This window comes from Mesoplodon bidens, assembly GCF_964165515.1.
Source record: "Mesoplodon bidens genome assembly, chromosome: 6".
Taxonomy (NCBI): domain Eukaryota; kingdom Metazoa; phylum Chordata; class Mammalia; order Artiodactyla; family Ziphiidae; genus Mesoplodon; species Mesoplodon bidens.
In genome coordinates this window covers 1931337-1943535 of record NC_138162.1, presented here as the reverse complement: position 1 = coordinate 1943535, position 12199 = coordinate 1931337, and the positions used below count along the sequence as shown (strand labels likewise).

At 59.5% G+C, this 12199-nt stretch overlaps 1 protein-coding gene across 1 annotated transcript in view; it reads left to right on the top strand.

Moving 5' to 3' along the window:
* KCNT1 (potassium sodium-activated channel subfamily T member 1) overlaps positions 1-2476 on the top strand; it is a 66372-nt gene extending 63896 nt beyond the window's left edge. The window contains exons 29-30 of the mRNA XM_081237106.1: positions 1321-1405; positions 1518-2476. Coding sequence (XP_081093232.1) covers positions 1321-1405; positions 1518-1638 — 206 coding nt within the window. The 3' untranslated portion in view covers positions 1639-2476. The remainder of the gene's footprint in view (positions 1-1320; positions 1406-1517) is intronic.
* The last annotated feature ends 9723 nt before the right edge of the window (positions 2477-12199 follow it).

Genomic DNA, 12199 nt, shown 5'->3' with positions numbered 1-12199 from the left:
GGCACCGGCCTCTCCGTTTCCTTGCCTGTCCCCGTGGAGCTGCCCTGGCTGTGGTCAGGGGTGCGGGGTCCCTGAGAGCCTTCGGGAGCCTCCCCGCTCCCACCTGCGCCACCCGCTGCCCCCACCGCCCAGCTCCGTGCTGCCCACCCTGGAGGCACGCAGCCTCCAGCGTGAGCCAACCTGGCTCGTGACCGCGCATGGGGGGGTGGGCGAGGGGGTCAGGCTGTCCCCTTCCCGGGCGTGGATGCGAGGTTGGCACCAGCTGATGCCCGTCAGGGTCTGCGCATGTCCGTCAGCTCCCGGGTCCCAGCCTGTGCCCCGACCTGTCCCCAGGAAGCACGCCGCGCTCCGCCTGCCATCGTGCGGGTCCCGAACGCACTGCCAGATACGGCCCTGAACTCATCAGTTCAGAGGAGCGAGCTGCAGCCCCCCGCCCACCTAGTCAGCAGGCAGCTGCCCCAGATTCGCAGAGAATCCCGCCCCTCAGTGGACTGGCTGGCGCCCTCCCAACAGGAGGGATGGTGCTGAGAAGGGAACGGGAGGGGCTGGGGGCAGAGGCCACCCAGGGCCTGATCCAGATGGGGAAACTGAGGCCGCCAGCCATTCGTTTCCTGCCAGTGGGCTTGGGGTCACTGCCAGACAGTGGCCAGCCCTGTCCCTGTATCTGGCCAGAGAGGCACCTGTGAGGTGACCAGGGTTTCTCCAGAATCCACAGCCACCCCGTGGGCTGGACCCCAGGCTGTCTCTGTGACAGGCAGCTCGGCCCCCGTGTGTGCCCAAGGGCCCCTCTGGAAGACTGAGCCGGGCGGACTCCGGGCTGGGGCCACGGGAGCAGGTCTTGGGAAAGAAAGGACAAGTCCGAAGCGGAGGGTTGAGGAGGGGTCAGGGGTGGCCTGTATGGGGCGGGGATGCAGGGCACTGGGGGGCGGGGGAGGGAGTGAGTTTGAGGACTGCACTAGGAGTACGGGTGTGTAGGTGTGTGCACACGTGTCAGTGTGCACAGGTGTGCTCCGTGTTCAGGGTCAGTGCATCCTAAGATGCTGATGACTCAGATGAGCGAGCCGTCGGGAGACCGTGGGAGCCAGTGCCTGCTGCCCTCATGGCCGCCCCCATGCCCGTGCAGCGCGGGGGCCGAGGCCAGTGCCGGTCAGGGAGGACCGGCCCTGCTGGGTTCGCCAGGACGAGGGCTCAGGCAGGACGGCTGAAAGGCCGGGAGGATTCTGCAGCTGGACCAGAGCCGCCAGCTCCTCGGGGCCCCCCAGAGCAGAGGTGGAGGCAGGGGGCTGAGTGGTGACTGCGCGCTGGGCCCTGTCTCCACAGACGAGATGAACGACCACCAGAACACCCTCTCCTATGTGCTCATCAACCCCCCACCGGACACGCGGCTGGAGCCCAACGACATCGTGTAAGTACTGGGTCCCCGGGCGAGTGTGGACACCTGCCCATCTGACGCGTGGGCGTCCAGCCCAGCCTCCCAGGCACAGGGCGACATCAGGGACCTCCCGCCCTCCCCGCAGGTACCTCATCCGCTCCGACCCCCTGGCCCACGTGGCCAGCAGTTCCCGGAGCCGGAAGAGCAGCTGCAGCAACAAGCTGGCTTCCTGCAACCCTGAGACGCGGGACGAGACGCAGTTCTGAGTGCCATGTGGAGCCCTCCGGGCTGACCTTGTCCTGCCAGGGTCCGTGAGCCGCGTGATGCATGAGCGCAGGGCCCCGACCCCCGCCTGCCGCCCAGCCCAGAGCTGCTCCCGGGACTGGACCCTGTGAGGGCCGAGGCTGCCCCGGGCACTGCCAGACGCTGGTGGGAAGCCTTTTTAACCTGTTTTTACAAGTCTATACAATCCCTGGCCCTTTGCACAAACGCACCGCAACTCGTGACCGGGTCTGGCCGCAGTGCAGGGACAGGAGCCAGGCTGGACCGCAGAGGCCCGGGCCGGGGGCTCGCACCGGAGCAGGAGGGCACACTGCAGCCCCTGAACTTGCCCGTTTCCACGGCGACGGCTGGTACTGATTCCTGGGCATCGCCCACGGCTCTCAGCCAAGTCACGGGGCGGTGGGCCACCCTCGTCTGCCCTGTGGGTCCCCTGTGATCTCACTCTTGAGGGTCTGGCCCAGAGTCGGGCCGCAAGGGTCTCCGGAACGGTGAGGCAGGCAAGCGAAGGGAGCCTTTTCCAGAAGGAAATGGACAGCAAGAGGGTCTGCAGCGCAGCCGGGCCCCTGGCAGGGACGGGGCGGGCTCTGGAGAGGTGCCGGCAGCCTGGGCTCGTTGGGAGGGAGGCGGGGCTGCTGTGAGACCCCACAGGGGCCCTGCGAGTCACTGGGGCTCCCGCGGCCCTTGACTTTGGGGAAGAGAATCAGATGACAGCGTTTTCCTCTGTTTTTACGCTGAACTTTCGCAGCCACGCCATCTGACCTCCTTTTAACATCAGACCTGAAGCACAATTCAGCCGCTGGGCTACCGACCCAGGCGTCCACGAGGGACATTTCTCCTCCTGAGGGAGGGACTCGGGGCACCACCGCGGTTCCTGTGTGACTGTTTCTGACAGGTTTTGCACGCTCAGTGCTGGAAACTTCTATTAAATGGATGCATCCTACAGACGAGAGGATTGCTTGTAAGGCCTCCCCTCCATGGCTTCAAGCTCTGGGCCTGGGTCTGCCCCAGCCGCCCAGTTTCAAGGGCTAGAGACACTTGCTCTGGTCCCCAACCCACTGGGCCCCACAGGGAAGCCCCTACCCCAGGGAGATGCTGCTGGCCTGAGCCTTCCCGAAAAGCAGGAAGCAACTCAGGTGGTGGCGGGGACGGGGTCCAGGAGGGCTCCCCGGCGAGCTGCCCGGCCCTGGAGCCCGGCTGTGCCCAGGAGGGGCGTGTGCCCCACGCCAGCACAAGGCAGCCATGTTTGTCTTGGGGTGGGGCTCCCGCTCCTCCAGAGAGTATTCCCAGAGGCTGGCGGAGGAGCCAACGCAGCCACCCCAGGGTAGGGCGGGGCCACACAGCTGCTGGAGGGGCCTGCCCTGAGGGAGGGGCACACTTGCAGTTCCTCTCCTCCACGCTGGCTGCCTGGGGACACCCCCTCCTGCCCAGAGAGCGTCTACATGCCTAGGGGATGGTGTGGGCTGTGGGCAGTCAGGAAGGGGGCTGACCGGCTTGGGAGACCCCAGGGCCCTTGATGGAGTGACAGGCCGCCAACGTGGGCTAGGGTGGCCTCTGGGGCCAGGGCCCGTCCCAGCAGGGTCAGTGGCTCCTGGGGTCCTGCCAGTGAGCGTCGTCTCCTGCACCCGCCACCTCTCCTGGCACCCACGCTCCAACTCCCTGAGGGGAGGGGACCCTGCTTGGCCGCTGGACCGGGGGCTCCAACCAGGTGGGGCTGCAGCCCCTGGAACCCCGGCAGGGATCCTCAGGAGTTGCCTGACTTGAGTCTGGGGTGCACAAGACAGGCGGTGAGAAGTGGGGTTCGTCTCCAGACCGGGATGCACACTCACACCCACTGCTAAGTGCAGACAGAGGGCCCAGCGGAGGCTGGAGACCTGCATCCAGGCGCCCTGACCGAGCGAGTAGAGAACATTTCTCAATGTTTTGCCGAGTTTTTCAAACATAACAAAATTAGAGAAAAACCTCTGTTTTTTTTATTCCTATAGAAAGCTGGTCAAAACAATAATGCTAGCAACGTGCTGGCCATTTCAGCTTGTCAAGGGCGCAGGGCCTGGGAACACCGGCTTAAGGTGCCCGCTCGCCCCACCCCGGAGCCGAGTGTTCACAGGCAAACGTGCGGCAGGTGCAAGTGGGCGCCCAGGCACGGGGCGGCCGCCCAGAATCTCACAAAGAAGTGCAACTGGCAGCTGGGGGCCGAAAGGATACGGAACCACAGCAAATGCTTACTAAAGCCAGAGAAGGCAGAAAGAGGGAGAAACAAAGGACAGGGCGTGCACAGCACAGTCCTCCACCCCAAGTCCACCTGTCAAGAGAGGAAGGAGGCCCCTCATCGGGACGGCGCCGGCCCGCGCCGTGCCCCAGAGGCCGAACACGGATGCGTGTTTGGCCTCCGCAGGACCGTAAGGCGGGCACCCCACAACGCTCTTGGCCCTCATCTCGACCCCGGTCCACACCCAGTGGTCTCAGAGGTGCCTCTTCCTTGCGGGGGCAGCTGTGCGCCCTGATGGGTGGGTCTCTCAGAAGAGTCGCAGCATTTTCCTGTGAGATTGGCGAGCTACGGCTTCCTGCGTCCTGGGCAGGGCTGCGTCCCGAGGTCCCCCGACAGGCGTGCCGGCTGGGGTGTGCCGTCCAGGACCTTAGTCTGCCCGCCCTGAAGGCAGCCCCGCCCACCTGGGGCTTGGGGGGCTCAGCTGGGGCCTCCAGGGGTGGGGGCTGGGGGAGCACCCCCGGCATTCCAGGCCCCCAGGGGTGGCCAGATGGCCAGAGCCACCTTCGTCCTCCGTGATATCAGCAGGAGCTTGGGGGCCTAGCAGGGTGGTCTCGGGGAACTCAGGGATGCCCAGAGCAGGCCCTCCAGGCGGGACTGTCAGAGACAGTCTGCAGCACGTTCCATGGCCCTGGTCACAGAGCACAGAGCTGGGAATGACCATCAGGTTCTCCATGCCCCGGGCACCCTGCATGGGCACCTCCAGGTATCCTCAAGGGCCTGCCTGGGGGAGGTGGGGTGGGGCACACAGCACTGAACCACACCCTCTGCAGCCCTTCTGCAGCAGCGGGACCTCCTGGCCCCCAGCCTGGCACATCACTGCAGGCTCCAAGAGGCCCGCTGGACCCGGAAGTGTGGGCCAGGCTTGGCTGCACCTTCCTGTCTCCAGGGGGACACCCTTCCCGGCAGCCCGGCCTCCATCAGGGACCTGACTGTGGCCGTGAGTTCCCAGCAGGCCCGAGGCCTCGCCTGTCAAGGGCAGAGAGCTGCCCTCCCAGGTCCTGAACTCCGGCCGCTGCCCGGAAGATGGAGGAGCAGCAGACCATCCGTCCTTCAGGGAGGGGCCGTGGTCAGGACTCTACCTCGCCCTCCTCTTGGGCACCTGGGAAGCCTCGGGGGCCAGGCAGCCAGGAGGAGGTTCCGGAGCATGAGGTTTGCACTGGGGATGCGGTGTGAGCGTGTGGAATGGGGGGGAAGAGCCCGTGTCCACCCGAGGGTCTCGTCGTGGCACTCTAAGACCCCTGCCTGGGCGGGCTGTGGGGTCCCTGTCCCCTCTCACGAGGGCTTGGGCAGAAGGTACAGCAGCATGTGCCGTGGTTCAGGACCTGCCTCCCGCCATCCCCAGGCAGGCTTGGGGCTCGGAGGCTGCAGACTGTACCCGGTCCCGCTGCGGGCCCTGCTCTCCCACCAGGGAGGGGACCCTCAGGCTTGTGTCTCATACTTCAGGAGACTGTGGTACGGGGGGCGAGGGGTGCAAGATGAGTCTTGGATAGAAAAAGCGCCTCTACCCAGGACTACTGCACACCAGCCTCCCCCAAGTTCCAAGTGACTGAGGCCCAAGTTAACAACGCGGGCTCACAGTGGACCTCCGTTCTGGCTCTGGTCACCTGCAGGGAGACCACCCGGCCCCTGCAGACCCCTTCTCGGGCTGGGACCCTGTCACCTCAGAGCGGCTCCTCGTCACGGGGGAGGGTCCTGGAAGGTGTTCAGGGAACCTGGCCCCGAGGCAGGGGTCCTCGAAGCCAAGCATCACACCTCCAGGGTCCCTCTGGGTCGTGCTGGGGAGGACAGCTCCCCCAGGCCGCCTGCCTGCTGCCCCGCACCGTCCCAGGGACCCGGGCCACAGCCCCCGGGATGGCAGGGGCTCCACACTCGCTGGGCGTCTGCCACAGCCCATCCTCCTGCCCATCTCGGGGCCGGCCCTTCAGGCCAGCAGCCCCAAGAGTCCGGACGGAGGGGGCCCATGGGGAGCTCAGTGCCCACCTTGGCTCTGAGGCAATCCCTGTGGCTGGTTCCTGGCTGCCCTGCTGCACAGGGCGGTTCGGGGGTCTTCCCAGGGGAACTCCTCCCCCAGGGCCTCCCCCAAGAGCTGGTGCTGAGCCTGGGTCCTCACTGAGGCTGGACGGGGAACCAAATAAGTCTTGAGAAACGCTGCCTATCACAACACCAAAAAGAGAGTGAAGAAGCGCTGAACAGGTAAGATAACACAGAAGATAACATAAATATGCTTTAAAAACTTATCTTCTGTATATTGTTTAGAAAAAGATAGACGACCCAGCAGGAAAATAAGCAAACAACTTGAAGAGACATTTCACAAAAGAAGAAAATCAAAAAGACAAACAAAGAGATGGAAATATGCTCTACTCATCTGTAACCAGGGAAACGCCAATTAAAAACACTAAGAAGGGCTTCCCTGGTGGCGCAGTGGTCGAGAGTCCGCCTGCTGATGCAGGGGACACGGGTTTGTGCCCCGCTCCGGGAGGATCCCACATGCCGCAGAGCAGCTGGGCCTGTGAGCCATGGCCGCTGAGCCTGCATGTCCAGAGCCTGTGCTCCGCAACGGGAGAGGCCACAGCAGGGAGAGGCCCGCGTACCGCAAAAAAGATAAAAAATTAAAAAGTGGCGCAGTGGTTAAGAATCCGCCTGCCAATGCAGGGGACACGGGTTCAAGCCCTGGGCCGGGAAGACCCCACGTGTCGCAGAGCAACTAAGCCCGTGCGCCGCAACTACCGAGCCTGTGCTCTAGAGCCCGCGAGCCACAGCTACTGAGCCCACGCGCTGCTACTACTGAAGCCCGTGCACCTACAGCCCGTGCTCCGCAACAAGAGAAGCCACTGCAATGAGAAGCCCGCGCACCGCAACGAAGAGTAGCCCCCGCTCGCCACAACTAGAGAAAGCCCGTGTGCAGCAACGAAGACACAACGCAGCCAAAACTAAATAAGTAAATAATGCTAAGAGAAGGGGTTATATTCCAAACACCAACAGTAAAAAAAAAAAAAAAAAAAAAGCCACGCTTTGGCATATGTGCTGCTCCCATAAAGAATCCTGTCTAGATTATTTAAAAATCTTCTATGAATCCGTAAGAAAAAGAACCACCCAGTTAGAGTGGCCCAATTGAAAGTGGGCAAAGGAAATGACCAGAATCTCCCAGAAAGGGAAGCGTGAATTTGCTCTGTAGACATCTGAAAAAATGCTTCACCCTCATGTCGGGACGCCCAGTGACACCAGCAGGACAGCCGTTGGGATTCCACATGAGCCCACCGTGCACCCGCTGTGCCACCCCGAGCAGAGCCCCCGCACCCCCCGACCTGCTCTGAGACCCCAGGGCTCGTGGGCTTAGTCCCACAGGATGGACTCCCCGCCACGCCACCCGCAGTGGGACTGCACCCCGTGTGGGCGGAGGGAGCTGCAGTCCACGTGGAGGCACGTGGCCCTGCTCACCTGCTGGGGCCCAGCCCCTCCCAACCCCAGACGACAGGGCGAAGGCAGGCACCCGAGTCAGGGCTCCTTGTCCTGGGTCCCCAGAGCCAAACCCTGAATCAGCAGATGACACCCCGTGGAGAGTCCTCTGGGGATTTTGTGTGGGGTGGCGGGCCATCGGCAGACCCGGTGCGAGGGGTCGGCACCTGGAGACTTTGAACCTCGGGCTTAGTCACACCTCCGGGATGCCCTAAGTGACCGTAAGCGGCTGTTCAGGGAGTCAGCAGTGGGCTTCACTTCCCGTGACCGCCCTGCTCAATGCACGCGCTGGTCACGAGCGGGTCTGGAAACGCTTCAGTTTGCATGCTGGTCGCTGTGCTTCTAACACTCACCACCACCTCCTGTGCTTTTCTAGGAGGACTTTTATATCTCTGCCAATAAAGACGGTTTGGGCTTTTCTCCTCCTACCTTTAACCTCCTGTTTCCCCGTCTTATTACAACGGCTCAGATGTCCAGGAAAGCCCTGGCTACTCACTGTGACCACAGGCAAACTGGCCTCCACCCTGACTTAACAGTGAAACACTGAAAGTGTCCCCAGTTAAGTGTGGGGCTCGCTGGAGGTCTCCAGCGGGTATCATCAAATTACGAGAATTCTAACGGCAGCGTTTTTCATCGTGAATAATACCTACTGAACGCCATCAACGTTTTTTTACATGTGGTTTCCCTCTTACACAACGTAAATTACACTTTCTCACGTTGAGTCTTTATCCCCATTTAAACACTGCTGAGCATAATGTCTCAGTCTGGGTTCATTTTAGTATTTTATATTCACCAGCAGGAACTAGAGCATGATTTTCGGTCCCCGTGTCTTTGGCCAGGTTTTGACGCAGAGAAACCGAGTTGTACGCGTCACTCTACTGTGTGCCCTTGCACAGCACCCCTACCTGAGCCTCCTCGCGCCTGAGATGTGCCCTGCCCCGCCCCCAGACACGCCTGAACATCTCTGAGGGTGTCTCCTGGTCAACGACACGGCACAGTCTGCGTGACAGCACCTCCCCTTCTTGGTGGCACATCTTAAAATTAAGGACGTCTTAGGCCAGCAGACACGGGTCCTTCTAGTCACCCGTCTCAGAGGCTCCACGAGGACAGGGCGCCCAGGGGCCGCTTGCTGACGCCACCTGCCCCGTGTGTGCGACGTCCGAGTCTGCGGATGCCCGGGAGGGTCTGGAAGCGTGGACAGCGGTGACCCCCTGGGCACTGGCACTGGGGGTAGGCCGCCTTCAGCTTCCCCTGGTGTGATTCTCAACTTTTACTGCATTTGATGCTTTTAAGGAGTACATTATTTTATAAATAAACAAAAGTAACATAAAACACAATTGTCCGGAAAGCAGGGCTTGTTTGTTCATTTGATCCATTTCTAGTCCAAGGAAAGCGTCTCCAAGTAGGGAGCACTACCCAGTGTTTCCTCAAGGGCGGCGCCTTTGGGCAGAGTGGGTTCCGGGCAGTGGGAGGCCTGGCGGTGGGTGGGTGGGGGGTTGCCCTCACTGAGGGCTGCCCGCCCTGTGCGAAACCCCCCAAGTTCCAGGGCAAGGCCTTGCCCTTGTACCTAGTTCTATGCAGCTGAGGTGCCACCTGCCCGGGGCTTCTAGAACGAGGTCTGCAGCGCCAGTGTTTACGTGAGGGCCTGGGCGCTCAGAAAGCCAGACCAGATGCCCCAGTCCCGGCACCCAAATCACCCGTAGGTCTGTCTCTAACAGATGATCCTGCCCGACTTCAGGGTGGCCGTCCGCTCCTGCCCTTCCCATGGGACCACACCTGGCACCGGACGATGAGCAGGGCTCCAGGTGGGATGGGCCCCGCCCCGTTCTCCAGTCCACGTGTGACCGGGCAGTGGCCTCCACATCCCCATCCCTGGGCTCTGGGCCCCACCCTACGCCCCATGGGTCCCCAGGATTTGTGACGCAAACGTCCCGCGAGCTCATCCCACATCCAGGTGCAAGAGCGAGGGCTTGGCGTCCCCCAGCCCCAGCCCGGCAGCAAGTTTAACCAACTTTCACCAAACGTCCAGCTGGTGCCGGCAACATGGTCCAAGGGCCGAGAACAAATAAAGAGAGACGCCCCCGCTGCCCCCAAGAAGCCCCGTGTCCGCCCCACGTGCCCTCACCTGGCCGGTCATCTGCCCCCTGACCCTCCCCCTCACGCACACCCTCCCAAAGCAGCCACGTCGTCCTAAGCAGGTGACACCTAATGCCTGACCCCCGTGGATTCTGCCCGGGAGGGCTGCCTCTCTGGTGCAGCAAACACTCCTTGGATGAGGAATCTTAGTGCCCTTTATAAAACACAGGGCGCTCGCGAGCTGAACAGGAGTCTGGTGTGAAGAAATATAAAGATGATAACGTATTTTCCACCCCGCACACAGTGGCTTGCAACAATGCTTCTCCAGCTGATCGACTCCTACTGGCAGTTCCATGCCTACTACGAAAACCACACAAAGTAACCATTAATAAATATACTTTAGAAGCAAAAAACTCCAGGGAGAGCTCTGGTGACAAATACTGAGAGCCACTCATTTAAAAAATGAGAATAAACACTTTGTCAAATTTTATCAAGCTCTGTACTTGGGATCCGTTTGCTTTTCTGTAGGTACGTTCTACTTCAATTTAAAAAAAAGAACAAGAGTTGTATTGTGATGAAAACAACAAAAAACTCACCACCTAGAATTAAAAGGGCAAAAAACCAGATTGTTTCTTGCAAAAATGGAGACTAGAGAGGTTTATCAGTTCAACTGAAAATAACTGCTTTAAAAAAAACCCAAACACACACTTTAAATTTAAGTCCCGACGCTTCAGCCTGCCTAGCAGTGCTGCTGATGCCTTCTGGATGCTCAGAAACTCCCATCACAGGATCCTGACCTGGATGAGCAAAGAGCACGCATGGTCCAAGGCCATCTGAGCCCCCATCTCAATGCCTGGTCCTTGGAGCTGCAGGCTTGTCCATTTAACCAATCACATCATTACAGCATTTCAAACCGTAACTTTGGAACGTGTGCGCAGCCGAGGCCCACAGTAATGGTACCTCAGCATTCCCAGTTCCAGACAATCAGTCACCAAATGAAAACACAGGCCCAGAGATGTGACTCCAAGGCCAAGATTGCTAGCTTCTGACCTTCGTAATAGCACCAGCCTAGACTTCACTTTTATGGGAAAGTCGGTTTTTATGCTGTTGCTATTTCTTTGCACCAGCGGCGACCCCAAATTCTCATTGCCAAGAAAGGGTTCCCGTGAAACAAATCTTTCACAAATTACATCCGGGCTTGACGACGTGGAGTTCAGGCTATAATTTTTACTACGCTTTGTTCAATTATTCATTCCCACTCTAAGTGGCTTTTCCTTGCTATTTAGGAAATCACTTGGATACGGTAACTTGCTCTTTCTAAAGAACAGAGAACAACGTAAGGAGTGGAGATCACCCCCTCCTAGATGAGCACAGGGAGGGGTAGGGAGACAGAGGGGCCTTGCTTCTTCCCAGGGCAAGTTCTGCCCCCGAGATCGCAAACGGTCCCCACAGCTCGGGCCTTCGCACGGAGATGCAGTCAGGGACAGCCCAGAGAAGGCTCCAGACCACAGCAAGGTGCCCCCAATCCCTGCAAGAGGCGGCCTGGTGGGATGCCACCCAGACGCGTTCTGCTCCCCGCCAATGCTGGCGGACTTGGCCGTGACTGTGACGCAGAAGCGCAGCCCATCCTCCCCACACGCAGAGCCCCCACCAGAAACGAGGGCCATGAACTGGGAGGGGGCTGCCTAAAGCCGCTCACTGCCGCTTCTCAAAGGCCAAACCGCGTTTCACAGAGTAGGTCAGCATCAATTAGGAAAGGCTGGCTAAGTTCATCTTAACAGGAAATTTTATTTCAGGTACTTTTCCCCCCAAGTAAGAACTACCGTTTCAAAAAATAAAAGTATAACCTAGGGACTTCCCTGGCGGTCCAGTGGTTAGGATTCCATGCTTCCACTGCAGGGGGCGCGTGCTCAATCTCTGGTCGGGAAACTAAGATCCCACAAGCTGTGCAGTGCAGCCAAAAATAAATCATAAGTAAAAGAAGATAACACACACAAAAAAAGTATAACCTAGACATAACTTTGGAATTATTCTATTTTTCAATTTGCCAGAGCAAAGAACATAGTTTGGGTCCAAACACCCTACTCTGCAGTGACGTGCAAAGTCAAGTCAAAGGACACACAGGAAAGACAGTCCGTCTCTGGTGTGTGTGAGCGTCCACCGCCCCCCCACCCCGCCATGTACACACACTCACGCACACGTGTGTGGGGATAAGTTAATACATCTGCACATATATTTGTAAAATATGGGGCTCACTCACTGCAGTTTTATTTGGGCTCCTGGGATCCCAGCTTACCGCCAAGGACTCATACATGAACCTCATCATGTGCTCAGCCATTCAGGCAACGCTTTCTTCACCAAGTTAAATTCTAAACGGGTAGACAGGTGGCTGGTCAGAATGCTGAGAAGCAAGGAAAGACGTACAACCCTCCACCGTAAGAACACGACACAAATATGCAGGTACCCTGGAAGGCGAAACAGTTACAGAGAGACCTACAAGGCAATTAACGACTTTACCACCACCAAAGCCAGAGAGGACTGAAATCTCCACCACGAAAGGGAACCCCGCGTCTGAAACTTCCTGGGACGCACAGGGGGCCCGAGGGGAGCATCCGTCCCCACGCCCCGAGCACTGGTCCTCACTGGCTTCACGAAGGGCACAAAGCACCACATGCGAACAACCTTCACGACACTCCACAGGCTGACTGACTGTATCAGAAAACCCAGAGTTCACCCAGAACTTTGGG